The sequence below is a fragment of the Jaculus jaculus genome, chromosome 2 (genome assembly GCF_020740685.1).
Source record: "Jaculus jaculus isolate mJacJac1 chromosome 2, mJacJac1.mat.Y.cur, whole genome shotgun sequence".
Classification (NCBI taxonomy): domain Eukaryota; kingdom Metazoa; phylum Chordata; class Mammalia; order Rodentia; family Dipodidae; genus Jaculus; species Jaculus jaculus.
Window position 1 is genome coordinate 584,089 of NC_059103.1, and position 27,921 is coordinate 612,009.

A 27,921-nucleotide genomic window follows, 5' to 3' on the forward strand; every position below is an offset into this window, starting at 1 on the left:
TAAAACACAAAGCAGAGGCCTGCATGGCCCTATGCCACAGCAGCATCGTACAAGCAGCCCAAGGCCACGAGCAGGTATGCGGGTTAAGCAGAGGATGACACGGAAGACACAGGACAGGTTGGGACGTGCACGAAGCCCTGGCTCCATCTCCAGCACTGCAGCAGGCAGGCATGGTGGTGCAGGAGGCGGAGGCAGGAAGGTCTTCGACAGGCTCTGCACACCACTACATAGCAGGTCCCTGCAGAAAGGACAGGAGTGTGTGCACTGCCGCCACATGTTACCATATTTGCTTCACCTACCCTGTGACCCCAGGGTCACTGAGTCTGCCCAGGCTGTACGCACTGACTACCACCATTAAGTCACACTGAGCCCTTAAGGGTGTTAGGTTGAGGGAAATATCTCACAGACCTTTTAACACAAACAAGGGACACCAAATCCTTTTATAAAATATTTATTCTAAAAAAAAAAAATCACACTGTACAAATTTAGAACATTCTCAATGCTCAGATTTATAAAAATGTGAACATGTCAGGGATAAACTTCCACTGCTTTCTTTTTAAATTAGGAAGGAAAAGTGATTTTTCTTTTCTCAGTACAATGATAGTGTCTAGAAGAATCTAAAGAGCCAGCAGCAGCAGTGCCAAGTCTGCTGCTGACTTCACAGCGGAGTCCAGGTCCCGGGCTGAGGCCCCACTGCGCCTTGGGGCAGGACACCCAGGACGCAGGGCGCACGGCCTGAAAACGCGCCAGAGAAAGACTGCCCATCCATCTTGATTTTCTTTCTCTAACACTGAGCTTTCCCAACACTGGTTAAAGGTCTGTACAAAAGCATGGAGCTGAGGTGTTTCTGGAAGTTAAAAGGGGCCTTAAGGAACTGTTTCCTATGGTGTCCCATTCACACAAACTAAGGAGTACCATAAAAAAGAATCCACAAAAATTCCAGGCTGGGGACTCCTGGTTCCTTAAAAAAGCATTTTTTAAAAGCTGGGAGTAGGTTTGGCTCTGGCCAACAACGTGCGTGGCTCCCTCTGAGACTAATTCACGCTCGTCCACACACCGCCTATGGGGAAAGGAACTAAAGTGAACAAGGCCAAGAGAGGTGGCAGCCAGCAGCTCACAGCCCTTCACAGTACAGGGGACGGCAGCTGCGGTCACAGCCATGGGTGCCAGGCTGGGTCCATGCGGCACAGGTTGTCCAGACTGTTGGCAGCGGCAACCAAGGTGTTCACTTTGCTCTCCCCGCCATCAAACTGGGCCAGATTGTGCAGGCGTGTCATGATGGCCGTCACCGCCTTCTGAACCAGGGACACCAATTGCTGGCTGTCCATGTTCTCGGGCTGCCCTGCAGCTGACAGCGGAGACGATGTGTCCTCCTGCGTCTTCTTGTGCCAAGCAATGATCTCATCCCGGAGCACAGTTTTCAGAATGCCATCCACCTATGCAAAGAAGGAGCGGGCACAGCTCTTGTTACCAGAGGGCAGGAGGCCAGGATGCAGGTGCTTCCTCTGCGGGGTGGGAGCAGAGCGGTGGGCCCGGGCCCATCTTCACAGAGCCACTGGCCAGCCCCATGCACTATGTCTGCTCTTCTCCACACATCCGGCACCTGCCCAGCGTCACCGAGAGCAGCCCACTTAATGGCACAGCGTGCTGGGGCAGCACTGAGGAGACAAGCTGGGTAAGCAGGCTGGGAGGTGCTTTTCAGATCTGGGTGATGGGCCGCCTTTGCGGCCACCTTGGGCAGAGACTATAGGGAAAGCAAGGGGGCCGAGTGTGGTGGCAGGAGCGCTGGGTTAAGAGTGAGGAGGGCAGACAGCCATGGTGCTACCCAGGCCTCCCATGAGAGCCAGACAACTAAGGCGCCCACTGTCCACCTGGGATAAGTTACATGACTCTCCTGCCTCAGTTTCTCCATTTGTAACCAGGGCACAGTAACACGGCCTGTCCCCCTCTAATCAGACGGAGATTAAAGAGTGTCTAGCGTTAGTGCCTTGGTGGCTGTCATCGTTTTTTGTTGTTTCTGCAAGCAGACAGAAACAGGAGAGAGAGAATGGGTGGGCCAGGGCCTCCAGCCACTATAAACAAACTCTAGACACATGCACCACTTTGTGCATCTGTTTTTTGTTTGTTTTTTGTGGGTTCTGGGGAATTGAACCCATGTCATTAGGCTTTGCAGGCAAGCGCCTTAACCACTGAACCATCTCTCCAGCCCCATGTTTGGGTTTTTACTCCAAAGTCACACAGGGTCTTGAACACAGGCATGAGACCTGGCTCTTGTTGAGAAGATCAGCCCAAAATACGAGCAGAGCACAGAGCAAAGCAATGGGCACTGACTGTGGAGCCTGGGTCCCCCCAGGAAGGGACTTCAGATGCTAGCCTAGGACCTTCTGTCTGGCTCGGCGCCAGCAGAACAGACTTAGCAGGTGGTGTGCGCTGTTAGCTGCTGGGCTAGAGCTACGTCTGCACTGGGTTCGGCAGATGGTGCTGACCTTCCTGACTGAGGAGCCTGAGGCAGAGGACCTGGGATACACAACAAACCAACAAGCTATTCTCACTAAATGTGAGAAGCCTTCAGATACAAACTGCTTATCTGAGGAACCAAAGGAAAACGAGTGTGCTTACTGTCCAGAGACAGATGGACAAGGGCCATCCAGCCGCTGCAGAGAGCCCTGGGCATGAGAGCTCAGTACAGGATGAGCTGGATTTAACCCCAGCATGCGAGTTGCTCCCCATCCAGCTCTACGAGCTCCAACATGTCACTGCACCGCTCTGGCCTGTTTCCCCATCTGCGCAGGTGCTGGGGGAGTGTGCTGAGGATTCTCTGAAGTGCACAGACTGTAGGGAGGGCACCTGCACACAACAGGCTCGGGTGCTGCCCTGTCACTATGCTCAGAGCAGACAGCATCCTGCTTGCCAGGGCGTCGAGATCCCCTTGGCACTGCGTTTGTATCTGCAGCGTACCCCACCCTCCACCTCTGCACGGCCTCACTACAGCCCTGCTAGAAACACTTGCTACATGAGGACGTGCAAAGCAGGAGCCAGAAGTGACTGCACAGACCTGACAGGCAGTGGTGGGGAGATCGTCCATCAGGAGTGGAGATTCTTTTTTGTAGACTCATACCCTGAACACACATGGTCAAACACAGAGCATTCCAACCTCGCCCCCAAGTCTTCCACCTCAGCACCCTGGCTGGCAGGGCAGCAGGTCCTGAGAGGCCAGAGGTGGATAAGCTGCAGTGCAGCAGTCTGAACTTCCCACAGGCGCCACGAAGACCCACCTTGAAGTTGGGCTGGGCAAAGCACCGAGCCACGGCGATCATGGAGGCAGTCAGCGGGCCCGAGACGCCGATGGTGGTCAGAAACTCTGAAATGTTGGGAGTGAGGCGAAAGGGGACTGGGCGGTTGGCGTCCAAGTCCCCAGTTGCATCATTTATATCGAAGCGAAAGTAAGCAACATTCAGCTTGCCGGTGTCCTGTGTTGCAGAAGGGGCCACATTAAGGAGCTGGTCAGTGGGACAGGGGAGCAGCAAACAGGATCCGCTGCTCACACCGAGTTACCTGAGCGATCTGCAACATCTCTGGGTTGAGCCTATTTAAATGCAAGACGAACTCTGCAAAGCCAATGAGCGCCAGCTGGATGGTGAACATCTTCCGGAAGGTCCAGTAGTCTGTGGCGTTGGGGAATGTGTGCAGGGCCCACTCTCTCAGCATGCTGCGAGGCACCATGTTGCCCTGCACCTCCTTCAGGATGTCTCGGAGAACCTGAAACAAACACATCACGCCATGACTCCTGTCTTGCGTGCGCGCTCTGCAGAGGGGAAGCTCTGGGACTGCAATCATTTACTCAGCTGCAGAGGGAACTTTCTGACTGTTATCAAAACACAAGGATGCAAGAGAAGGTTCCATGTCTTGTGCTCGGGAGCACGAGCACAACTGTCTGACACGTGTGTGACGCATAGGGTCTGTCTGTCCCACGGGAGTGCAGGCACATAGAAGCTACCTCCACCTCTGTGGAAGTACGCAATGCAGCAGGTCAGTTAACAGAAGACCTGGACACCAAGACCACCAGCACCTCCGAGCAATGGCCATTAACGTGTTGGGAGCAGCACTGGATGAGAGCAGGAGCTTGTGTAAGCACCGCAAACTGCGTTCTGTCCTGCAAGACTATGAAATCTTGGAGGCTGACGAGAAAGAGAGAGCCTCCATGTGAGTTCCTGAGGCCTTTAGCTCCTTCAGCACAATTGGCAGAGAACAAGTTCCTTTGTGGTCTAAGTTCTGCAGTGTGCTCTGCACGGCCAAGGGATGCAGGCACAAAAGTGTCCAGAACGGCACAGCCCACACACAATGTGTGCGGCCGCCGCTGCCATCTCTGTACCACAGCCACCCAGGGACTGGTGAGGGGGGCTGCCCACTGTGCTCCCAGTGTCCCTAGAGTGCCGGGAAGAACCAAAGCCACCTGTTTCAGACCTCTGGAAAGTAATGGCTCTCATCCAAGAGCAGGCAGAGTCCTGGTGAGAACAGTGAGCTGAAGGCCAGCTCACGACACCCCTGCCATGGCCTTCCCACGGCTCCACAATGGCCAGGACACCCCCAACTGCCGGTCACTGGAGGCAGCTGTAGGGCTCAGTGCCCCTCCAGAAGAGCCGTCCCTCTGACCTGCCTGGCAGCCACTTACAGAAAGCCCTTGACAGCACCTGTCTCTGCTCAAGCTCAGTTCACTAGGGCACCGACCTCCTATCTGAGCGCTGGAGACACTGATGAGGATGAGGACTGCACAGCTCTGCAGGCGGCAGAGATAGCGCAGAGGCCAGGGGCTATGAGAGGAAGAGCAGGGCCAGCAACTGAGCCCAGGGGACTTCGGACAGCTCCAACAGATTCACAGATCCCCGAGGCTCACTGCATGACTACGCGGCTCCGCCCAGCAGGAAATGTGACTGAAATGATGTTGTGAATTGCCCAACTTTGCTGAAGGCATGCCCCAGGACAAACAGATATGCAACACCATCAAAAAAAAAAAAAAAAAAAAAAAAGCAAAACCTATTGGCTCAAAACATTGAAGAAGCTGGGCGTGGTGGTAATACCAATACTTGGGAGATAGACGTAGGAGGGTCGCCATGAGTTCAAGGCCACCCTGAGACTACACAGTGAATTCCAGGTCAGCCTGGGCCAAAAAAACTTCTGTCAAATCAACAGCTACTAAACTGAGCAGACACCACAGTTATGGTGACAGGGAAATGGACTTCACAGAGTAAGTCTATATACCTATGGCATATAAAAAAAATTCTGAGATTCACAATAATAAGACAAATCACTCAATTTAAAAATAGGCCGGGGGGGGGAGGGCTGGAGAGATGGCTTAGCGGTTAAGCGCTTGCCTGTGAAGCCTAAGGACCCCGGTTCGAGGCTCCATTCCCCAGGACCCACGTTAGCCAGATGCACAAGGGGGCGCACGCGTCTGGAGTTCATTTGCAGTGGCGCGCCCATTCTCCCTCTCTCTATCTGCCTCTTTCTCTCTGTTGCTCTCAAATAAATTAAAAAAAAAATTAAAAAAAAAATAGGCCGGGGGCTGAAGAGATGGCTTAGCAGTTAAGGCACTTGTTAAGGGCCCAGGTTTGATTGCCCAGTACCCATGCAAGCCAGATGCACAAGGAGGCCCACACAGTGCTCCTGCCCCAGGCAACCCAAACAGCTGGGCCCCGTGGGTTACAGAGTTGGCCACATTTTGTGTCCTAGAACACCCACGTGGTTGAGGCACGCTTACTCCACAGCAGCCCAGGGACCGAACAGCGGGCGAAGAGTACAACAGGCCCACATCACTTTGTATCAGGACTGGCTGCCCAGTGAGCTTGCCAGAAACTGGTGTTTCCATTCTAGTTCTGAGCTTCTAGCTCTTTGAGTGCACAGAAAGGACAATGGACTCGGAGGTGGAGACCCTCACATACCCTCTGCATCAGATGGTCAGTGGCCATCTAGTTTATACCACGTCATAAGAAGTGAAGGGGCCCAGTCTCGTGCGGTACCTGGTGGCTGGCCTGGGTCCCCCGCGCCTGCACTGTGGCCAGCCTGTCATAGTAGCGGGAAATGGGGTTGTCATGCTCGATGCCCTTCTTGGCACAGCGCTGCTTGTAGATCTCCACAAGGGAAAGTGAGGAGGGGTTGTCTTCCACGAGGCGCATCTGTGGAGACACCGCCACAACCCGGGGAACTGGGGAAGAAAAAGAAGTAGGCTGAGGGAGACCAAGCGGAGGGTTGGCACTCAGAACAACCCTAGGACCACTCGCCATTTACTTGGCAACAGTGCAGCTCCATCTCTGCACCCAACTTCGCCCTGGTCCCAAAGCAACTTCCATAGAAAGTGAACTTCAAAACAAGAGGGATTCTGTCAAGTACCCCCTACCACACCCTGCTTTTCCTTTTCTTTGGCAGCCGTACGGAGGCCAGAAGTTGGCTTTGGGTATCTTCCTCAATGACTCTCCACTTTACTTAATGAGGCAAAGTCTCACCCATCCCCAGAGTTCACGCATTTGGCAGTTTGGCTACTCCTGTCTCCACTTCTGCTGGGATTACAGGCCGGCAGGCAGGCCCACGTGGCATTTACACATGCTGGAGGCCTAAACTCCAGCACTCATGCTTGCATACTGAACCGGATTCTCCCAAAGGCTAACCCAAGGACACTGTCCTCCAGACCTAAGGCACCCACCATGGTTAATTCTGCTAGCTTGCCTTCCTGCAGCTAGAAGGGCCAGGCTCCAGCTCCAACGCACGTAAGGCAGACTCGGGCTTCGTCCTGAGACCTCCACTCCAACGAGGAGAGCACAGCCAGGCTAAGAGCAGCCCAGACCAGCGCTGAGGACTCCTGCAGCGGTGGGACGGGAGGGGCTGTCCATCAAGGACACCCGAGCCAGCTGGGAGCAGCCTGCAGCATGGCTGAGCTTGCTGCCTGCAGCCTCCTGCCCCAAAGCTGCCTCCCTATTAATGCCATCTAGGCAGAGTCACTTACGTGTGGGAACCTGAGTTTCATCCAAAAATGGGATGACAACCCACCCCATGGCGGCAGGGGGCAGCTTGCTGATTAAATGAAATAGTAGATTACTAATAAATCTGATTGAGATATAAAGACATTTTGCTGGAATCACGTTAGAGGAGCTGAGACTTCCTATGAAGTCTAGCCACTGCTGACATTACAGCCAACAGCAGTCTGGTTTTTGCCCCATTCCATGCCCAGGCCAAGCGAAGAGTAGGGACGACAGGTATGCACACAGGTGAATCTGGGTTTTAATGAACAAGGACAGCTAAATATACACGTGTGTGTGTGTGTGTGCGCGCGCGCGTATGCGCGCACATATGCTGAGGTAGGGTTTGGCTCTAGGCCCAGCCTGACCTGGAATTCACTATATAGTCTCAGAGTGACCTCAAACTCACAGCCCTCCTCCTACACTCAGCCTCCCAAGTGCTAGGATTAAAAGCATGCGCCACCAAGCACAGCAGGGAGAGAATGAATGAGAGAGACCAGGGTCTCTAGCTGCTGCAAACAAACTCCAGACACATGAGCCACTTTGTTCATCTGACTTTTATGTGGGTACCTGGGTGCTGTACTTGGGTAATTAAGCTTTACAGGCAAGTGCCTTAACCACTGAGCCTTCTCTCCAGCCCCAAGGGCAGCTCATTTGTTGGTACATCAACTGAACCACAGCTGTGGGCTAGCGGGCCTGGTTTCCACTCATGAAAAACTGCCAAGCTGACTGCAGAGCATGAACTTAGACTGTCTTGAGTGGCTGACCAAGCTCATGGCAGAAGCAAAGAACACTATCTCCTGTGGCTGGGACCACACATGCGTCTACCGTGCAAGACAGACGAGGTTCCCTCAGACTCTCCCTCCTCCCCCCGCCCCCAAGGTAGGGTCTCACTCGAGTCCAGGCTGACCTGGAATTCACTGTGTAGTCTCAGGGTGGCCTTGAACTCACCCTCCTGCCTCTGCCTCCCGAGTGCTGGGATTAAAGGCATGCGCCACCACACCCAAGTCCAGACTTCTTTTTGAATCTACTTATTTTGAGGTTTTAAAGGGTCAGGCACCTTAGATCAAAATGGACCGAACACCTTTGCTGACCGAAGAACATTCTTTGCCAACCTTGGCATTGCAGTGGGCTCCCAACTATAGAGGTGACTCACCCAAATGTGAGCAACTCAGCTAAGGCTGTGTTCCATGATGGCTTGTGTGTGGCTACTGGCACTACCTGATGACATCCTCGGCCCTCACAGGCCAGCCCTTCACTCACCCAGCAGCCCTTGGGGCAGAGGCCAAGGGCAGCTGCTCCACATCCACCATGAGACCACCCTGACCCCCCGCCCCGTACCTGTGAAAAACAAGTGTCTCTTGGTGGTCTCCTTCCTCTTCTCCAGGCAGGGGTTCAGCAGGCGGAGCAGCTGCAGCACACGCTCCTCCCGCCGGGACTCGGTGAGGCAGGCGTCGTTCATGACCAGGTAGGGGTAGATCTTGCCGTTGTGGCCGCGGATGTGCAGCCTGCGGGCCGCCGTGTTATGCTTCTGCACGATCTCCACCCTGGGCATGAACCTAGCCAGTAACGAGGAAGCGTGAGCCCTGAGCCCTGGCTCTGACCTGCAGCTGTTCCTGGGGAGAACTCAGTGCTCGGTCCACATCAGGGGAATGGCTGGGTGAGGTGTGACTGGGAAGAGAGGGAAGCCGAGTCCTGGGTGCATGGAAAAGCGGAATGCTGTTCGGTATGCAAGTGAAACTAGTGCAAGGCATTGGTGACAGGCTTCTTCAGAGTGCTTCCTCCGTGTTAAATGAGCCGCGACACAGTCTAGTGAATTTTGCAACTGCCAGTTCTGACATACGTTTGTTTTGTCCAAAATAAGGTTTTATTATACGAGCCTTCAACTAGCCTGATATTAGCTATGTTGTCCAGAGTAGCCTCAAAGTCATGGCAATTCTCCTGTCTCAAGTCATTCCTAGAATTTCAGGCAGGCTTGTACTGTTGTGCCTGGCTATAATTCTACTTTTAGGGTTTTTTGGTTCTTTTTTTACATGTGTGTGTGTGTTTAGCCTAGAAGACAATATTAGGGGTCTTCCTTTTTTTTTTTTTTTTTTTTTTGTTTTTTGTTTTTCGAGGTAGAGTCTCACAGTAGCTCACAGTAGCTGGAATTCACTGTGTAGTCTCAGGGTGGCCTCGAACTCACAGTGATCCTCCTACCTCTGCCTCCCGAGTGCTGGGATTAAAGGCATGTGCCACCACGCCTGGCTAAGGGGTCTTCTTTTTGAAACAGGGTCTCACAGATGTGGGGCTTGTCTAGCTAATTAGTGAGCCCTAATGTTGTCCCTGACTCCACTTTCCCGACGCGGGCGCTTCCAAGAGTGCTGGGGCCAGGCTCAGGCCCTCATGCTCAAGCAACAACACGCAACTCACCCACTGAGCCCCTCCCCAGCCCCATCTGACGTGATACTGCACTTAAAGAGTTAGACCCCCAAAGTCCCCATTTTGCCACCTCTGTGTTGTAGAAAACGGCATGCACAGACACCCTATGGTTGGGGCACATACCACTCATCAGCAGGTCTGCCTTTCTAGGAGTCGGGATGGAAGTGCTGCTGGGCAGACCCTGAAGCCTGTATGCTTACCCACTTCACTCACCGAGCAATCTTGATGTAGTAATGTGTTGGCTTCGGCATCAAGAATTCTCCAGGAATTTCTACCTCAGCTGTTTGTGCTGAGAAATTGCTCAAAAACCGACACTTTTCTTCAATGAGAAAGAATTTTGGAAGCTGCTTGGTTTTGGCCTCAAGGATTTTGATCCACTTTTTCAATTTAGAAATGAGATTATGAAGTTTCATGGATCCTGGAACGCTGAAATCAAAATCTGCACAATAAAATAAAATGATTACAAACACTTGCAGTAATCTGAGCTACTTTAAAAAAAATTACTTATTTGCAAGTAGAAAGACAGAGAAAAAATAAGAATGGGCACGCCAGGGCCCAGTGCCACTGTAAATGAACTCCAGACACATGTACCACTTTGTGCATCTGGCTTTACATGTGTATTAGAGAACTGAACCCAGGCCTTCAGGCTTTGCAAGCAAGTGCCTCTAACCACTGAGTCATCTCTCCAGGCCTGTGCTACTTTCTAATAGGCTACACATCACTGCTCAAGCTCCTAGCACTAAGTAGTGCTGACCATCCCAACACACACAGACACTGCTAAGCAAAAGAAGGTACAGGAAGACAGGGAACGAAGGAAAAGGAGCCAGAGTGGCAGAAGCAGAAAACATCTCACTTGGGAAATCGAAGTCCCTGGTCAAATGTATTTATTAAGACTGTGTAACAGAAAAGTCAATGCACGAGGCCTACAGTACCCAGGCAGCAAGACTCTGTCTCAAAAATAAATAAATTAGGGTTGGAGAGATGGCTTGGCGGTTAAGCACTTGCTTGTGAGGCCTAAGAACCCAGTTTGATGCTCAATTCCCCAGGACCCACATAAGCCCAAAGCACAAGGTGGCACATGCATCTGGAGTTCATTTGCAGTGGCTGAAGGCCCTGGTGTACCCATTCTCTCTCTCTCTCTCTGTCTCAAATAAAATAAAATGAACAACAAAAATAAATCAACAGGGCTGGAGAGATGGTTTAGCGGTTAAGCGCTTGCCTGTGAAGCCTAAGGACCCCAGTTCGAGGCTCAATTTAGCCAGATGCACAAGGGGGCGCACACATCTTGAGTCTGTTTGTAGTGGCTGGAGGCCCTGGCGTGCCCTTTCTCTCTCTATCTGCCTCTTTCTCTCTCTGTCTGTTGCTCTCAAATAAATAAATTTTAAAAAAATAAAAATAAATAAATAAACAAATTAGGGTTGGAGAGATGATTCAGCAGTTAAAGGCATTTGCAAGCCTGACAGCCTGGGTTCAGTTCCCCAGTACCCATGTAAAGTACCCATGTACATTTGCAAGAGGCTCTGGCACACCCATATTCACTCTCTCTCAAATAAATAAATAAAAATACTTTTATTAAAAACATAACTAGGGCTGGAGAGATGGCTAAGTGGTTAAACACTTGCCTGTGAAGCCTAAGGACGCCGGTTCAAGGCTCAATTCCCCAGGACCCACATAAGCCAGATGCACATGGGGATGCATGCATCTGGAGTATGTTTGCAGTAGCTGGAGGCCATGGTGCACCCATTCTCTCTCTGTCATTCTCAAATAAATAAATAAAATAGAAATAAATTTTTTAAAAAATATTAAAGGTCTTTTAAAACAAACCATGTTTCCTTCTAGATTAGCACCAATGCTGAGAGAGAGCCTGTCACTAACTCATCCAACCCTGTGTAACAGGGCCCTGTTCTGCTGCTGCCGGGGTGAGACCCAGCATCCATGACGCTGGCCTAAAGCAACATGGGCTGCACACTGTCCACAGAGACATCCTCACTTCACACGCCAAGTAGTGACAGCTCGTGGCAGTTCATGTTTCTGCTGTTTTCACACCTCCTGTTCAGTGTCTCTCAGACACTAGTGTTTTTTGCTTTCAGCCCCAGATGCAATAAACCAGCCATCTGCCTGCCTCCCCAGCTACAGGGCAGCTGGGTGGCCGTGGCTGTCCAGACTGGAGCTAAGGAAAAGCAAAGGCCTGAGGGGCCCACAGCACCAGCTGACAGAACTGGAGAAGGCCAAAGCAGGGGAGGCCACAGAACAGGGTGCTCTGGAATGGGGGGTGGGGTGACAGCCGTAAGTGAAAGCTGGGTGTCACAAAGCTACCGGCACAAAGCCAGCAGCGTGTGCTCAGCAAACCAGCCCAGCAACGCTCCACCACCTTCCTCCTACAAACGATCCCGAGAGAACTGGACTCAGTGCTAAATCCAAACGAGCACCTTGGTCCAGAAGCCAGGGCAGAACCAGCTTGTCGGTCCTGAAGAGAAGACACAGTGCTGCTTTTTTCGAGCACTGCTTGCACTGAAGCCTGCTGGGTGCCATAGCTCCTCCCAGCCAGTAGCAAAACCCTGGGCTCTGTGTAAGCCCAATACTGAACCTCCTTGGGCCTCAATTTCTCAGCCACACAGTGGGAAAACAAGTGCTCAGTTAAGGATTAAGTGAGGCTGTGCTTGCAGCACGAGATCTGCCCTGACCCTGACAGCTGTGCATGGGCTAACACATAATCAGTTTCATATGAATGAGGAATTTTTGTTTTTGAGGCAAGCCCAGCAGACTGGCCTTCACATGAGAGAAAGGGGGAGGGGTGAGAACTGGCAAGCCAGGGCATCCAGCCACTGAAATCTTATTCCAGATGTGTGCGCCCCTTTGTGCACATCTGTGACCTTGCACACTTGCGTCATGGTGCATCTGGCTTATGTGGGACATGGAGAGTCGAATATGAGTCTATAGGCTTCACAGGTAAGCCCCTTACCCACTAAGCCATCTCTCCAGACTGTTTTTGTTTAAGGTAGGGTATCACTGTAGCCCAGGCTAACCTGGAATTCACTATGTAGCCCCAGGCTGGCCTCAAACTCAAAGCAATCCTCCTACCACTGCCTCCTGAGTGCTGGGATTAAAGGTGTGCGCCACCATACCTGGCTGTATTTTAATGATATTTAAGTTCCTTTTATTTTTCTTTAATGAACTTTTTGCATGGCAACTGAACTCGGCACCTGGTGCATGCCCATCACACACTCTACCTCTAAGCCAGTATGCATGAAGCCCTGGGTCCCACTCCCAGCACTGCATAAAGTAGGGCACATGCCTATAGTCCCAGCACACAAGAGATAGAGGCAGGAGGATCAAGAGTTCAAAGTCATGTTCTGCTACATAGGAAACTCACTGGCCAGCTGGGTTACATCAGACCCCGTTTCAAAACTTAAAAAAAAAAAATCCTTATAGGGCTTTTGTTTTTAAACAAGCAGGTAGCTGAGTAAGGCAGGTCAGGACACAACCCAAGACAAAGCGAAGCTCCCCAGCAGAGCTGGGACAGGAGCAGTGTCAGAGGCAGCGCCTCGCAAGCTCTGGAAGGAGCCTCTGAGCTGTGCCTGGACTTCCTTCTAGAACAACTACGAGTCACAGCTGGCTTCAACAAGGCGCAGACAGCCCCCGGCAGCCCCAGCTCCCCACTTCCTCCTACCAAATTCCAGCTCATGCGTAGACTGCCTGCCTGCCATGGCCATCAAGAGGTTCAACCTTGTGTCACCAGACTCACGTCACCCCTCCCCCATCCATGATGCCTGCCACCACCCCCTGCTCCCGTCTCTGTAATTATACCGCATCACAAATGCTCCAGAAACTAGGGTGGCTTATGTCCCTCCTTCCCTGACTCTTTCTCGCAGCACGGTTCCTTTCTCCTCCCAAGCCTAGGTGAGTTACTTACACTGTTCTTCTACTCAATACCTTCTGAGGGAAACATGGGCAAGTTCCAGTTTGGGCCATTAAAAATGAACTGGTGGAGTAAAGATACTCAACAGTGGACACTGCAAGCCTTATAATTGGCCAGCCAGGCCAAATGAGCCAACGGGTGCAATAGTGGCACGTCTGTCATTGTGGAAACCAACTGCCCTCCAACTGGACTGAAGGCTTGCTCCATAGGGGGGAATATATCCCTGATACTGAAAACTTAAAACAGGGGTAGTCATGAGCCCTAGGGGTATAACATCTACTGATGCCTGGAAAAATGTATATACTATGCTCATCAAACTACCCAGTAAGCACTTCTCTTAATGTTCATACCCTTATATTAATGTTATTCTCACTTTTGGTAGAGAATATTCTCTCTTCAGATTGCAGTGACCTTGGGATGACCCAGAAGGTATCATGGTGCTGGAAAGAAGTGACTGGAGTACTGAGTAACATCTCAATCACACCTTCCAAGGCTCAGGGTCTAATGCGGAAGAGGTGGCAAAAAGAATGTGGAAGGGGAGGACTTCTTACAACATGCTCCTCCAGACACAAAATGGCCTGCATATCCATGACCTCACAGTGCCTGACACTACCTACACAAGACCATCATAAGAGGAGGAAAAGATCATGACATCAAAATAAAGAGAGACTGACTGAGATGGGGAGGGGATATGATGGAGGATGGAATTTCAAAGGGGAAAGTGGGGGAGGGAGGGTAGTACCATGGGATATTTTTTATAATCATGGAAAATGTTATAAAAATTGAGAAAAATAATGAACTGGTGGGGGCTGGAGAGATGGCTTAGCGGTTAAGGGCTTGCCTTGGACCCTATGGACCCTGGTTAGAGGCTCGATTCCTCAGGACCCACGTTAGCCATATGCACAAGGGGGTGCACGCATCTGGAGTTTGTTTGCAGTGGCTGGAGGCCCTGGCGCACCCATTCTTTCTTTCTCTGCCTCTCTCTTTCTCTCTCTCTGTCACTCTCAAATAAATAAAAATGGGCAACAACAACAAAAAAACTTTAAAAGTTAAAAAAAAAAAAAAAAAAAGAACCAGTGGGGCGAGAGATGGCTTAGTGGTTAAGGCACACACTGGTAAAGCCAAAGAAGCCAGGTTGGATTCTCCAGACACACATGATGGCAGGTGCATCTGGAGTTCAAATGCTGTGGCTGGAGGCCCTGGCATGCCCATTCTCTCTCTGTCTACCTCTTTCTCTCACAAATAAATAAGATGCTAAAGAACAAGTTTATGCTGGAGTTCCTTCCTGGAATCTGCCTTCACTGCTCTGGGGCAAAGACAATGTGCAGTCTCAAACCTTTACCTATGGGCAGGACGGCGGGACTCCCTGGTCAGCCAGTGTAACCAAAAGACAGAGGTGAGCTCTGGGTGCAGTAAGTGACTCTGTCTCAAGGAATTAAGGTGAAGAGCAACACACGAGGACATCTGGTTGCCTGTGGTCCACACACACACGTGCAGGGCATGCGCATCTGTATATGGATGCACACTGCTCTCCAGTGGAACCGTCTTAGCTCTGGAAAGTGGAGGGAGGCAACCTTGCTTCTTCTGTCTGCAGACTAGGACAGCCAAAGTACCTGTGCAGCCATGAAGCACCAAACAACACAGGACTGAGCCTGCGTGTGCTAGAGGATGAGTCAGGCGCGAGGGGATGATGAAGACCCTAAGCTAGGAGAAACTGGTCTCTTCTCCCTCAGGTCAGATCAGGCAGTACGACAGAGTCAAGTCAGGGTCATCTAGGCCTAGATAAATGCCTTTAGCTCAACTAGGGTCAAGTAATGAAAACACAGTCTTGAAATCCAAGGCAGGCAAGGAGGTTTGGACTAAAAGCCTTCCATTTTCTAGTTCCTGTCTCCAAAGCCCAAACCTTAACCAGCAGCAGACAGAAGGAAGTGTAGTCGCAGGCTGGCAGCAGCCACAGGTCCTTTGTGTTTGAGTCTATGCTTAGACCACCTAGGCAATAACCCAGGTAGCTTTTCTTATGAAAAGCAACAAGTGCCAAGATGTTAAGACCAATGGAAGCCAAGAACCCTCCAGCCCAGGGACATGAAAGGGAGCCTCACCCGTGGTGAACTGGCCCTTCAGCTTCTGGAAGACGGGGTCCTGAGCTGTGGCCTGTGCCCGGCGGGCAAGAGACTCAGAGGCTGCGCTGGAGAACATGGTGGACACGTTGGACACATTCTCCAGGCCCACCCCAAACGTGCTCACCAGCTTCTTCACGAAGTTGAGTGTGTGGGGCGTGATTTTGGCATCAGATACGGCTCCGCTTTTCTCAAAGGCGACAGAGTAACATTTGGCCAGGCCCTGCTGCAGTTGCCTGAGTACCTGGGGACAAGACCATAGATCATCAGGCAAGGTCAGCACACGTGGCCCCGTGTCCAGGGCTGGTTCTACGTCCACCAGCACATGGCACCCAGCCATGATTTATCCCTGTAAACCATGTGTGCAGTCACACAGATAGCACCCATGTGACACTGAGCCAGGGGTCCTGAACACTAAGTAGCAGATGCAAAACCCCAGCATACACACACTTACCTGCTGAGAACTCAGAGAAGTTCCGTCCTGAGGGGGCTTTGCTGTCAGTGCTGTGTGTCCACGAGTGCACACTCAAAACTTGCACAGCAACAAGCAGCTGGTATGAAAAGCCCCTCTCTGGAAAAAGGCCTACGCCCACCCTGGCCCACGCAGCAACCACAGCCAAGGGATGGCTGCCTCACTTTCATCTCTTCTACTGGAGCGTGCTGCTTCAAACACTCGAGGCGACATGGGACAGAGGAACTCTTTGCCTGCTCTGGCTGCTTCAACAGCAAGCACAGCGAATGCCTGGACGTTGAGCGTGAAGACGCTTACAGCCGAGCTGGCCGTTCCCTCCACGGGTAGCAGCACGACATTCACCTACCTCTTCGTGCCAGTTCTCTCTGAACCAGACCATCTGGTCGACGATGCCTTCCAGGGAAGACAGCAGGGTGGGGTGGAGCTCCCGCTGCATGTGCATGATTCGGCTGCAGCGCCACATGGGTGCTGTGGCTCGTATGGGCCCTGGATCTGATGCAGAATGGGACTGGTTACCCACTGAACTTGGCTGCTGCTGTCCAGAATCTGAGAGCAACACACACAACGCCAATGTCAGCGCAAAACCAACCAATGCTGAGCTCGGAGCGCTACAGGACCCACGGGCCAAAGGAACGCTGGTTCCTGCCAGGGTAGAATAGCCCTACAACCCTTTCCCCAGGGGCGGTGTGGAAATGCACTGATTCTAAAGACAGATGTGCCACATGACTATGGGACAATCATGTCCAGCTGTTCCCTGGGCTTCAGGCAATTCAGGGACAAAAAGCTAGTGTGTGTGCCAATGGGACTGTATGCCGCCCCGGGGCTGGGCGCGAAGGCAGCAGGGACAGCATGCCACCCAGGTCCAGGTGGGTGAGCACTGGGACATGATGCACCCTGCGCACCTCTACTGGATAGCGTATTTTAAAAGTGACATTTGGAAACCTGCTTCAGAGTAGATTTCCTTCCTACTAAAGCTCAAAGAATTTTTTTCCTCAAGGAGTTAATAAACAAGTCCATGTATTTCACCAAAGAAAGCCCAACTCCACTTGCAAAATGACTTTTCTGAAAAATACTTATCTCTGAGAAATCCACTGCGGAATTCTTCCTACCCAGTTTCCTCGCTTGAGCTCACTACATTTAGCTTGGGAACTAAAAAATGGTCTTAATTTTTAAATGACCAAGATGGGAGTCAAAGTGTACTGTGTACCCCAAATCCACCTTATCTCATTGACCCATAATGTTGCCCATGAGAAAACCAGCCTCTCTCAGGACAGCTATAGGCACCACACACCGTAACACCAACAGTCCTTTAATTATTCATATAGTACAGTCCCACACTTAGCAGGTGCCAGGCATCAGTCAGTCATTTCTTTACTTACTAAAGCCATTCAATAGACTGTAAAACACTCACTCAGAATATTAATTTCAAGCAATTAGCATAGCAAGACTGCAGATTCCTGGCAGCTGGTTTCTTCTAAACTGAGCAGCACAAATGCACAGCAACTGACCTCAGAACTGCTCATGGGGAGGCCTCGGCACTAAGGAGAGAGCTGAGCTAACCCTTCACAGGCTTCCCTAGGGCTCACTCCAGGCAACAGAGACTGCACTGGGACAGAGAAAGGCAAGCTCTACCCTGAGGTCAGGCTTGGTCCCCTGGCCCTGACTAAAGAAGCGAGCAGGTGAAGGAGGGGCAGCAGGCAGGTGTGTGCGCAGCAATAGCGACACGGAACACCCCGGGTAATGAGCCTTTGGGAAGCAGCCGGCCAGCCCAAGACAAGACGTACCGCTCTTATAGCGCTCCCGCTGTTCTATTTTCAAGGTCAGGTACAGAGTCCGGATGGGAAAGTAGACTGCTTGGGGATACACTCGTCCAACCTGCTTGGAGACAGACAGCGTGAACATTACACTGGGCACAGTTAATAGCAGACTGCAACCCAGAGTGACCCCATTCTGAAGTGACTTCTACTCCACACACTGAAGGAGTGTATGCCCACTGAAAGTAAGAAAACCCAGTCCTACCTCACTAGAGCTTGGCGAGCAAGGAGACACCACTGTTCACTAGATCCTTCCCGAAATGTCAGAGAAAACGAGCCATCTCCTATCTAACTGTCAAAGCCACAGAGGGCCTATCTCGTGTGTTAGGAGGTATTCCATGAGTGGCATCACCACACTGACCAAGTTTGTGTTCCGACAGATAAATGGTAAGCCAGGTGCCAGGACCCAGGAGTACAGACAGACACACTCTCTGAAGGAAGGTCATTTCCAGAAATCCCAAGACCGCTGCCCATTCTGAAACTTGAGCAGCTGGCCTTCATCCCAATTCTTCTGTGCACTTGCCACAGACAGGGACTCTCTGGAGCCGCTTTCAAATGACAACCACAAAAGGACCTTCTATGGTATCCACGCCTACGCGACTTCCCAGGCCTAACTTCAGTTCCCAGTGAGCAGCCAGCCTCTCACAGACACGACGACTACATGCAGGATGACAGTCACTGTAGACTGCACTAGTCTTTTATTGTTTGAGACGGTCTCGCTACGTAGCTCACTCTGATCATTTGAATTTTTAAAATTTATTTAGTTAATATTAGAGATGGGGGAAGAGAACAGGTGCGCCAGGGCCTTTAGCTATTGCAGACAAACTCCAGACGCAGCCAGGCGTGGTGGCACACACCTTTAATTCCAACACTTGGGAGGCAGAGGTAGGAGGATCGCCGTAAGTTCTAGGCCACCCTGAGGCTACACAGTGAATTCTGCATCAGCCTGGGCCAGAGTGAGACCCTACCTCAAAAAACAAAACAAACTACAGACACATGAATCACCTGGTGCATCTGGCTTACTAGGGAATTGAACCTGGGTCCTGAGGCTTCACAGGCAAGGGCCTTAACTGCTAAGCCATGTCGCCAGCCCTCCATCTGATCTAGAATTCATGCTTATCCTCCTGCCTCAGCCTCCTGAGTGGTGGGACTGTAGGTATTGGAAGCTCTGAAGAGGTCCTAGCACAGGACAGGAAGCAGATGCAAGATGCCTCCCAGAAAGCCACTCACTTAATTCTCAGGGCACCAAGAGCCACCTTACGTGCAAACACAAGTTTATCTTAGGTGCATCCTCTGTGCAGACACATCCAAGCAAAGAAAGGCGTTTTCACTCCATGATGCTTTATAGGCTATTTCATGTCTATGTAGATGTATTTTCAGAGAGAGAGACTATACACATGCCATGGCACATGTGGAGGTCAGAGGACAACCTTGGGATGTGGTCTCACCTTGTTTGAGACAGGTATCTCTTGGTCACCAACACACATGCTAGACTAGCCAGGCCAGGACTCTCCCAGGTCCTGCCCTACCCTGCCCATAGGCACACGAGGGACAGCAACTGATGCATGCACTACAGCGTCCAGCTTTACATGGGTTCTGGGGATCCGAACTCTGGTCATGAGGTATATGCAGCAAGCCATCTTCCAGGTCCTCTTTCAACAATTTAACTATGCTTTATACTTTATACTTTAAACAAGTGAATCCTTAATCTTTTGGACTGCTTTCAATATTTGGAGCAGGGGTACACAGAGTGACAATCAAGAGACACCTGGGGGTCCCACCTGGCTGATGAGGTTCAGAAGCAGCTTGCCCTCAGAGCCCACGAGGCAGGTGAGTAACTGAGGGATCCAGGCCAGCCACTGGATGGGTGGTACGCCAATGCAGTACTTGTCCACAGCGTCGGCCAGTGTGTTTTTGTCATCATCAAAACTCAAAAGCCACAGCACCTGAGGCACATGGAAAGTTCCAGAAAACGAGAATTCTGACGCTCTCAATCAAGTGACTTTTTTCCCCAACTGTCAAATTCTACATTGAATGGCATAACTGGCCCTAAGTAAAGTTATGTCCCAGAGGAAAATATTGTTAACTTATAAACCTTACAGTTAAATAAAAGCAGAAATTAGAATCTCATTTCTCTCTTACTTTAGCTTTAATGACCAATAATCATTGATCCAATCTGCTGACTAGCAAACATCAGGGAGGGACAGGCAAGGCCACTGGCTCACATTTCTGTTAGACTCTGATTATCACCATCCTAAACCAGATAGGCCTGTGCTGGGGCAGGGCTCGGTGAGTGTCTGAAACCCAGGCGTGGAAAAGTGCACAGCTTCCAGAGTCTGCATGACCGTGCTGAATCACGGATTCTTCACATGCCCAGCCTTCCATGACCAAGAAGGAACTCTCCGCCCCTAAGTTCTGGGCAAGTATGGGTGCATTAGTTCTATGTTCCACTGTCTGTTGCTGAGAAGCGAGAGGGGCAGTGCCGTGAAGGAGGACCCTCAATCTCATCACAAGCACATGCTTAGCATCTGTGGCTACTGGCCAGGCACTCTCCTCTGACAGAGTGGGGGGGGAGCCTAAAAGGCTTTGTCCATGGTGGTCCCAGACAGCATGAGAAGATGTGAGGTCCACACTAGGGCCCAGATCAGGCTTTGCCACATCCAAGCCCTGAGCCCCTAAGGCTATTTCAGGCCTAAGTTTCTTTACCTTTAAAATAGAACTACGAGGGCTAGAGAGATGCTTTAGAGTTAAGGTGTTTGCCTGTGAAGTCTACACACTCAGGTCTGATTCCCCAGTACCTGCGTAAGCCAGACACACAAGGGGACACATGCATCTGGAGTTCGTTTGCAGTGGCTAGAGGCTCTGGCATGCCCATTCTATCTGCTTTTCTCTCTCTCAAATAAATAAAATTTAAAAAATATTTATGTCCAAAATAGACCTATAAAGACACTGTAGAGAGTTGGGAATGGGGACAAAGGCATAAAAGCCAGCCTCACACCCAGCATGTAGATGCATCTCCACCCGAACCTGGAAGCTGCCAGATGGCCAGGAGCTGGGTGTTGTGGTCTCACCTTGGCCAAGTACTTCCTTGATTTGCTCTCATTCTGATGCCGGCATGCGTGCAGGTAGCAGGTAATGGCAGACACCCCCAGATGCAGCTGCCGCTCCTTCACAAAGATGTTCTCCAGGTAGTCGCCCCACATGGCCCAGGCCTTCACCAGCACGTCATGCATCTGCACAGCCGCGGAGAACGCTTTGTTGGCTTCCTCGGATCTGGGAGGAGACCCCACAGTTTAAGCATGCATCAGTGCTGCGAACATCACGGTTCCAAACAACACCTAACTCTGGTATGGCAGCTCATGTCTACCAACAATAAGGACACTAAGGCAGGAGGAGGTCAAGTTTAAGGCCACCCTGGGTTATAGCAAAAATAAATAAACAAACAGAGCTGGATGCAGTGCATAATTCCAGCACTTAGAAGACAGGCAAAAGTCACAAGTTCAAGGCCAGCCTGGGCTACCTGTAGAACAGCAGAACCAATGCCAGATGGTATCTCAAAAATAATCACAAAAACCAGGCAGGGAAGATGGCTCAGACGCTAAAGGTACTTGCTTGCTTGCAAAGCCTGCCAGTCCAAGATCAATTCCTTAGTACCTACATATAGCAGGATACACAAAGTGGCACATGCACCTGAAATTCATTTATAGAGTCAAGAGACCCTGCTATGGAGAGATGGCTTAATGGTTAGGGCACTTATACCTGCAAAGTCTAAGGATCTAGTATCCAAGTAAAGCCAGATGCACAAAGTGGCGCCTGCATCTGGAGTTGGTTTGCAGCAACAAGAGGCCCTGGCACACCCATTCTCCTTCCCTCCCTCCCTCCCGAGTAAAATTTTAAAAAACAAAAAAGACCTTTTTTCCTCAAGGTAGGGTCTCTGGCCCAGGCAGACCTGGAATTAACTGTATAGTCTCAGGGTGGCCTCAAACTCAAGGCAATCCTCCTACCTCTGCCTCCCAAGTGCTGGGATTAAAGGCGTGTGCCACCACACCTGGCTTCCAAAAAAAACCTTTTTAAAAAATATTTTATTTTTTATTTATTAGAAGGAGAGAGCTGCTAATGCATCTCTCCAGTCCTAGAAAAAAAAATAAGTAAAACCAGCAGCCACTCAAAGAAAAAAAATCGTGTATGTATCTTATATCTGTAAAACATTACAAATAAAAAATAAGGCCCTTTATTTATTAGAGAGAATGTCTTTTTGCTTCAGAGAGGAAGAGACTCACACACACAGGCAGTAGGGGGCACCTGGCCCCACAGCCACTGTAAACAAGCCCCAGATGAACACACCCCCTTGTGCATCTGGCTTTTCATGGTACTTGGGTGTTGAACCTGGGTCATTTGGCTTTGCAGGCAAGCACCTTTAATCCCACCACTTAGGAGGATCGTTTGAGTTCAAGATCACCCTGATTCTACAAAATGAATTCCAGATCAGCCTGAGCTAGAATGAGACCATACCTCAAAAAACAAAAAAATAAGTAAATAATAAGTTAAAACTGCAACCCTTGCATACTGAGAATGGAGTGTGGCATGCGTCTAGACAGGACAACTGGCGGCATCTTGTAAGGATGTGTCATTTCACACTATTTACAAAACCATTTAGTGTTAAGGGTTTGGCAATATTTCTCCATGATAGGCCAGGCAGTGAATGATGGTACAGGCTTTGCAGACCCATAGTTTCGATTGCCACTGAGGTCTACAGTCACGGTTGTAGGTACAAAATGCTGTAGAGACATCAGTGACTACTTCACTTCCAAAACGCAGATGCTGGGTGGACGTGGCCAACCAGCTATCAAACAAGAATCACCCCATGGTGTGTGCTTGTGATCTCAGCTACTTAGGAGGCCAAGAAAGGACTGCTTGAGCCTGTGTGCAGACTGACACAGCAAGACCCTCCTGTGAAACAGCAAAACCAAAACCAACTCTAAGCAGCAGAGTGGGGAAATGAACCCATAAGCCACTGGTTTTTTGATCCCGCAGCTCTTGTATGAAAAACTACGGGGGGGGGGGGTGCTCAGTGAACCAAGAACTCAGTACACAAGCCTGAGGACCTCACATCACACCCCCAAGCCCACATAAAATGTCAAGTGAGGTGGCATGCACCTGTCAACCTGAGGAGAGAAAGGAGGGCCCCTGGGGCATCCTGGATGGCTAGTATGGCTGGTTCAGTGAGCACCAGGTTGACGCAGAAGCCCTATCTTAAAAAGTGAGATAATGACTGGAGAAGCCTCCACATGCATGTGCACCCAGAACACCACGCACAAGCTGTCAGTATCGCCATCAGTGTGCTGTCAGGTACACCCTGACAGACGATGTCACAGAACCCTCTGCTTCCCAGCTTGAGCACTGGGTTGGCTTCCAGCTCTAAGGACCATGGAGACCAGCTGGTGGGGGCTTCCCGACACCACTCACACTCAGCGTACGTACTTGTTGATCTGAGCCAAGAACATTCCCTTCAGTGCATAAAACTCAGCTGTCATTTCTTTTGTGAAGTATTTTAAGTTTGTAGACTCAATTACTTCGAGGCCCTGTTCAGAAATGAAGGAATAAGTTACTGAAGTTTCTACATGATAATCCATTAAGTATTTACTTAAGTAAAAAAAATCTTGTAAGTCACTGATAACTGATAACATTTAACTGATAACTGGTATATAGTTTTCAACTAGTCACTACATGGTAAATGCCTAGTAGATGCACAAGTGCTCCACAGGATCCTCTGGACATGAACCTGGCGTAAGCAAGCTACCTTAACACCCTCACAGTCTGCAGCCTTGTTCCTTTCTTAAACACACTGGCTAAGCACAGGTTAGAAGATCACAAATGTAATCCAAACACCCGGGCCTTTTCCTTTCTTTCTCATTTTGCAAGGAACTGTTTCCTACTTCCTTACTATCTGCCCCACGAGGAGTGTAGAGCAGTACCCTGCCAGGCCCTACCTGCATGCACTCGTTTTTGCCCATCACTCCTGCCAGCTGGAGATAGCATTTCACTTGCTGACGAATCTTCTGGAAGCAATCCACAATAGGAACAGTGGGGATAGTATGAATCCGACTTAGTATATCCAGTGCCACGTTGACTAGTCCCTGTTTCCGGGCAATTTTTCCATACTGGATGATTGCAGAGGCTGATGCATGAACCCCAAGCATAGCGTTATTTGAACTTGGATCATGCTGAGAGCTATTTTCGTATGCAGTCACAATAGCTACAGAGCAAAGAAACAAACTGTCAGAGCACGCCACAGATGTTTCAAAGTGTTCCACAGCTTAAATAAAAAATGACAACACATATACATGGCTTATGAAAACACAAGTTCTGTGGTAAAACTCATTCTTTGCCTGGCGTTTATGTCACAGGTAAACTGAGCATTACATCATGAAATCATAAAGGTTGTCCTCAACATGTCGATGCCTAGGGAGAATAGGAGACAACTTGAGGTGCCAGGAAAACCAGATATGCCACACAGAACCCCTGAGAGCAGGCATTCCTGAGCAGGGGTTTGGAGAGTGTGCCACCACTCAGCACTCAGTCCCACTGGCCTGTGCCATGCGATACAGGCGGTGTCTAACTAGAGAAGTGTAACAAGTAGGAAAACAAATCAAAATAAACCCTTTCCCACGGACTTCCCACCAGGCCCATCACTATCCGTCATACCCACCCTAGCCCCCAAATAGAAAATCTGGGAAAAGAAAACAAAACAGACATGAAAAGCAGCAGAGCGGGCGTCTGGAAATTACATGATGAATGCATGCCGGACCAGGTCGGTTTACCCTGGTAATGGTGCTGCCTCCACATGAAGACGCTGCTCCAGTGCGACAGGTCATCCGACACGATGGGCAGCCTGTTCCTCCAGGTCTTCACCACAGTCTTCATGTCATGCAGGCTGTTGTTCCTGCCCAGGTTGGTCGGCTGTAACCCTGCATTTATCTGCGCAGCTTCCTGAAGCTCAATGATCTGCTGGGCAGCCTGAGGACAGAGACTCCATGGTGAGCAGCACACACTATTAACTTGACAAAGAAACCACTGAGACTCGCTCCATCACTGTGAAGATCCTATGATGCAATCACCACAGCAGGAGCTCAACACAGCCCCCCACTCCACAGGGAAGTCCCTCTGCACCCCACAGCGGGAGCTCAACACAGCCCCCCACTCCACAGGGAATTCCCTCTGCACCCCACAGTGGGAGCTCAACATAGCCCCCCACTCCACAGGGAATTCCCTCTGCACCCCACAGCGGGAGCTCAACATAGCCCCCCCACTCCACAGGGAATTCCCTCTGCACCCCACAGCTGGAGCTCAACACAGCCCTCCACTCCACACAGAATTTCCTCTGCACCCCACAGCAGGAGCTCAACACAGCCCCCCACTCTACACAGAATTAGTGACTGTACCCCAAGACTGCTCTGCTCCAGATATCCATTTTCAAACCTCAGCTGTGGCTCGCAGTGGGTAGCAGCGCACACTACGCCTTGTTTCCCCTCACCACCAGCTCTGTACAGCTTCCCGCTTACCAGTCCCCACAGCAGAGCTGCTTGTCTCCCTGCCTGCAGCTTCCCCCACCTAACACACTCTGAGCCCCGTCTGTAGCCTTATCAAGTATGTGAGGTGCAATTCTGAAACCACACCCTTTTCTAAGTCTCCTTACCCATGTAAGGCCAGATACACAAAGTGGACATGTGTCTGCAGTGTGTTTCCAGTGGCAAGAGATCCTATTGTGCTGTATCCATTCTCTCTGTGTCTCTGTCTATCAATCTCAAATTTTTTTTAAATTTTATTTATTCATTTAAGGTGGGGGGAGAATGGGTGTGCCAGGGCCTCTAACCACTGCAAACAAACTACAGATGCATGTGCTACCTTATATATCTGCCTTACATGGGACCTGCAGAATTGGACCTGAGTCCTTAGGCTTTACAGGCAGGTGGCTTAACTGCTAAGCCATCTTTCCAGCCCTCAAATAAGTATTTTTAAAAAGGACATTTTTAGCCAAGCCTGGTGGCGCATACCTTTAATCACAGCACTCGGGAGGCAGAAGTAGGAGGACTTCCATGAATTCAAGGCCACCCTGAGACTACAGAGGGAATTCCAGGTCAGCCTGGGCTAGAGTGGGATCTTACCAAAAACAACAACAAAAAAAGTACTTTTTCAAGAGAAACAAAAGTGTGACCTTCTGGAATGACTTTAGACAACAACAGGGACACTGGCAACTGTGCCGCACCAGGCACCAGAAACGACGGAGACAAAGGCGGGAAGTCTTGGGTGTGTGGAGCCCAGGAGACGAGAGGTGCCGGAGATAAGCAGTGAGCGCAGAGGCTATGAGCAGATGACGCTGAAGGGGTGGGGGGTGGGGGGGCGCACTGGATCAAATGGCCAGAAATAGTTCTGATGACATCAGGGCACAGATCACTTCGAGACTAGAGGTTGGGACCTGCCTGGATTCAACAGTTGCATCTCACCGATGACCACACAGAAGAAATCCCCAAGGTAAAATCATAGGTTGCACCTGGACAAGACCTGCTCAGTGGCACTGGCCAGAGGTGACACTGGGCGGCAGGGGTACCCACCTGCAGGAGGGGTGTGTGCACATGTGACACCACGTGGGGCAGCCGCCGCCACTCGCGGATGGCCAGACTGCTGGCCATCTCCACCAGGCGCTCGATGAAGCTGAGCTGCTGCTCCTCGGGGTGGCAGATGGCCAGGTAGCCACGGTACATGTTCACCTTCCAGGCCATCTCCTTCGGACAGCTCACTTCCACCTGGGGCGGGGGAAGACATGGGAGGTGAGGGGCACGCCTGCCCTCAGCTCCAACATCACAGTGGGGAAAAAGTTCACTTTTGGGTGGCAAATTATGCAAAGCGACACACAGAAATCTGGTAGTAAATAAAACGAGTTTTCTTTCGAGAGGCCAGGCATTTCAGCTGTCTTCCTGGATACTCACTTGTGAATTGCCATGAGTGGTCAACCTCCCCAGCTGTAAGACACACCACCAAAGCTTCCCAGTGGGGAGGCGGGGGTTGCCCTGTGTATGCCCACTGTCCCCCAGCACAGACTCCTTCAGGGTGACGTGAATATGAAACCAAGTACAGGAAGCACAGACGTCAATGACAACCGTGCCTGCACTACGCTGTCATCCCTTCTGCACACAACGCACGGGTGTGAGGAGCCCATCTTGTGCACCGAATCCTCTCGAAGGGAGCATACACACGGACAGCAGCTGCCCTGGCACCTCTCTCGTGCTAGTCAGTTCTGACATGTCTGCCAACACAACCAACCCGATCTTCATTTCTCCACATCGTTACTTCTCTTTGTAGAGGTTAAGGCCTTCATATCCAATATTCATTCATCATTACAACTGAGTGAAGAATTAATACCTAACTTATAATTTCATTCAAATTTAGGGATTCTTACCAGTAACCACAAGGGCAGCTGGATTTGAGAATAACTCAGCTAGTAATGTGATTGCACAAGCACAAACACCAGAAACCAACCTCCAAACCACAAAGATGCTGGGCTGGTATCAGCTGGGTGTGGTGGTACATGTCTTTACTAGACCTCCAGAGCTGAGGGAGGAGAGTCGCCCGAGGTCCAGGTCAGTCTGGACTAGTAGTGTGCAGAGCAATGCATGGAGATCCACAGCAAAGGGCTGTGCTGCACTTATGGAGAAGGCCTCAGCACTGGGCAGGGCCACAATGCAGGGGAGCTCTGACACAGGCACAGCCATGTCTGTCCTCAGGTGTCGTGGGCAGAGCTGCCAGCTGAACCTGGAGCAGGGCACAGCCCCTCTGACTCCTCCTCTTGGATTGTCTCTTGTGCAGAGCAGCAGTCCACAGCTGCCTCGTTCTTTCAGCGGCTGACCTCGTCCCTCGTCCCTCGTCCCTCCACTTTCTCTATACTGACAGGTCAAAGGAAAGCAGTTCCCAACGCTTGTCTGCTTGTGGACAAAATAAGCCATCACTGGTTAGGCAGTGCTGCAGGGTTTCCCAGCAGAGCTTGCAAAGCACCCAATCCCAGCTTTTATTCCACTGCTGTGTCTGTCAGTCTGTCTTTCTAATCCTTGTGTTGCCCCAACAGGTCAAAGGCGCCTGGCCGCGACAGCCATTTTCCATGCATGAAGAACAG

General features: G+C 50.7%; 1 protein-coding gene across 15 annotated transcripts in view; it reads right to left on the bottom strand.

Moving 5' to 3' along the window:
* Positions 1-438: 438 nt before the first annotated feature.
* LOC101600918 (transformation/transcription domain associated protein) overlaps positions 439-27,921 on the bottom strand; it is a 114,606-nt gene continuing 87,123 nt past the window's right edge. For 8 of the 15 annotated variants that reach the window (XM_045143420.1, XM_045143422.1, XM_045143425.1 and 5 more), the window contains 15 exons: positions 26,366-26,557; positions 24,542-24,770; positions 23,744-24,009; positions 23,235-23,335; positions 20,825-21,026; positions 19,535-19,699; positions 17,724-17,814; positions 16,286-16,485; positions 15,450-15,711; positions 9,645-9,870; positions 8,352-8,569; positions 6,018-6,202; positions 3,556-3,759; positions 3,276-3,470; positions 439-1,436 (listed from right to left, as the gene is read on the bottom strand). In XM_045143420.1, coding sequence (XP_044999355.1) covers positions 1,152-1,436; positions 3,276-3,470; positions 3,556-3,759; positions 6,018-6,202; positions 8,352-8,569; positions 9,645-9,870; positions 15,450-15,711; positions 16,286-16,485; positions 17,724-17,814; positions 19,535-19,699; positions 20,825-21,026; positions 23,235-23,335; positions 23,744-24,009; positions 24,542-24,770; positions 26,366-26,557 — 3,021 coding nt within the window. In that variant the 3' untranslated portion in view covers positions 439-1,151. The remainder of the gene's footprint in view (positions 1,437-3,275; positions 3,471-3,555; positions 3,760-6,017; positions 6,203-8,351; positions 8,570-9,644; positions 9,871-15,449; positions 15,712-16,285; positions 16,486-17,723; positions 17,815-19,534; positions 19,700-20,824; positions 21,027-23,234; positions 23,336-23,743; positions 24,010-24,541; positions 24,771-26,365; positions 26,558-27,921) is intronic. The other 7 variants (XM_045143432.1, XM_045143433.1, XM_045143427.1 and 4 more) reach the window with 3 other exon arrangements.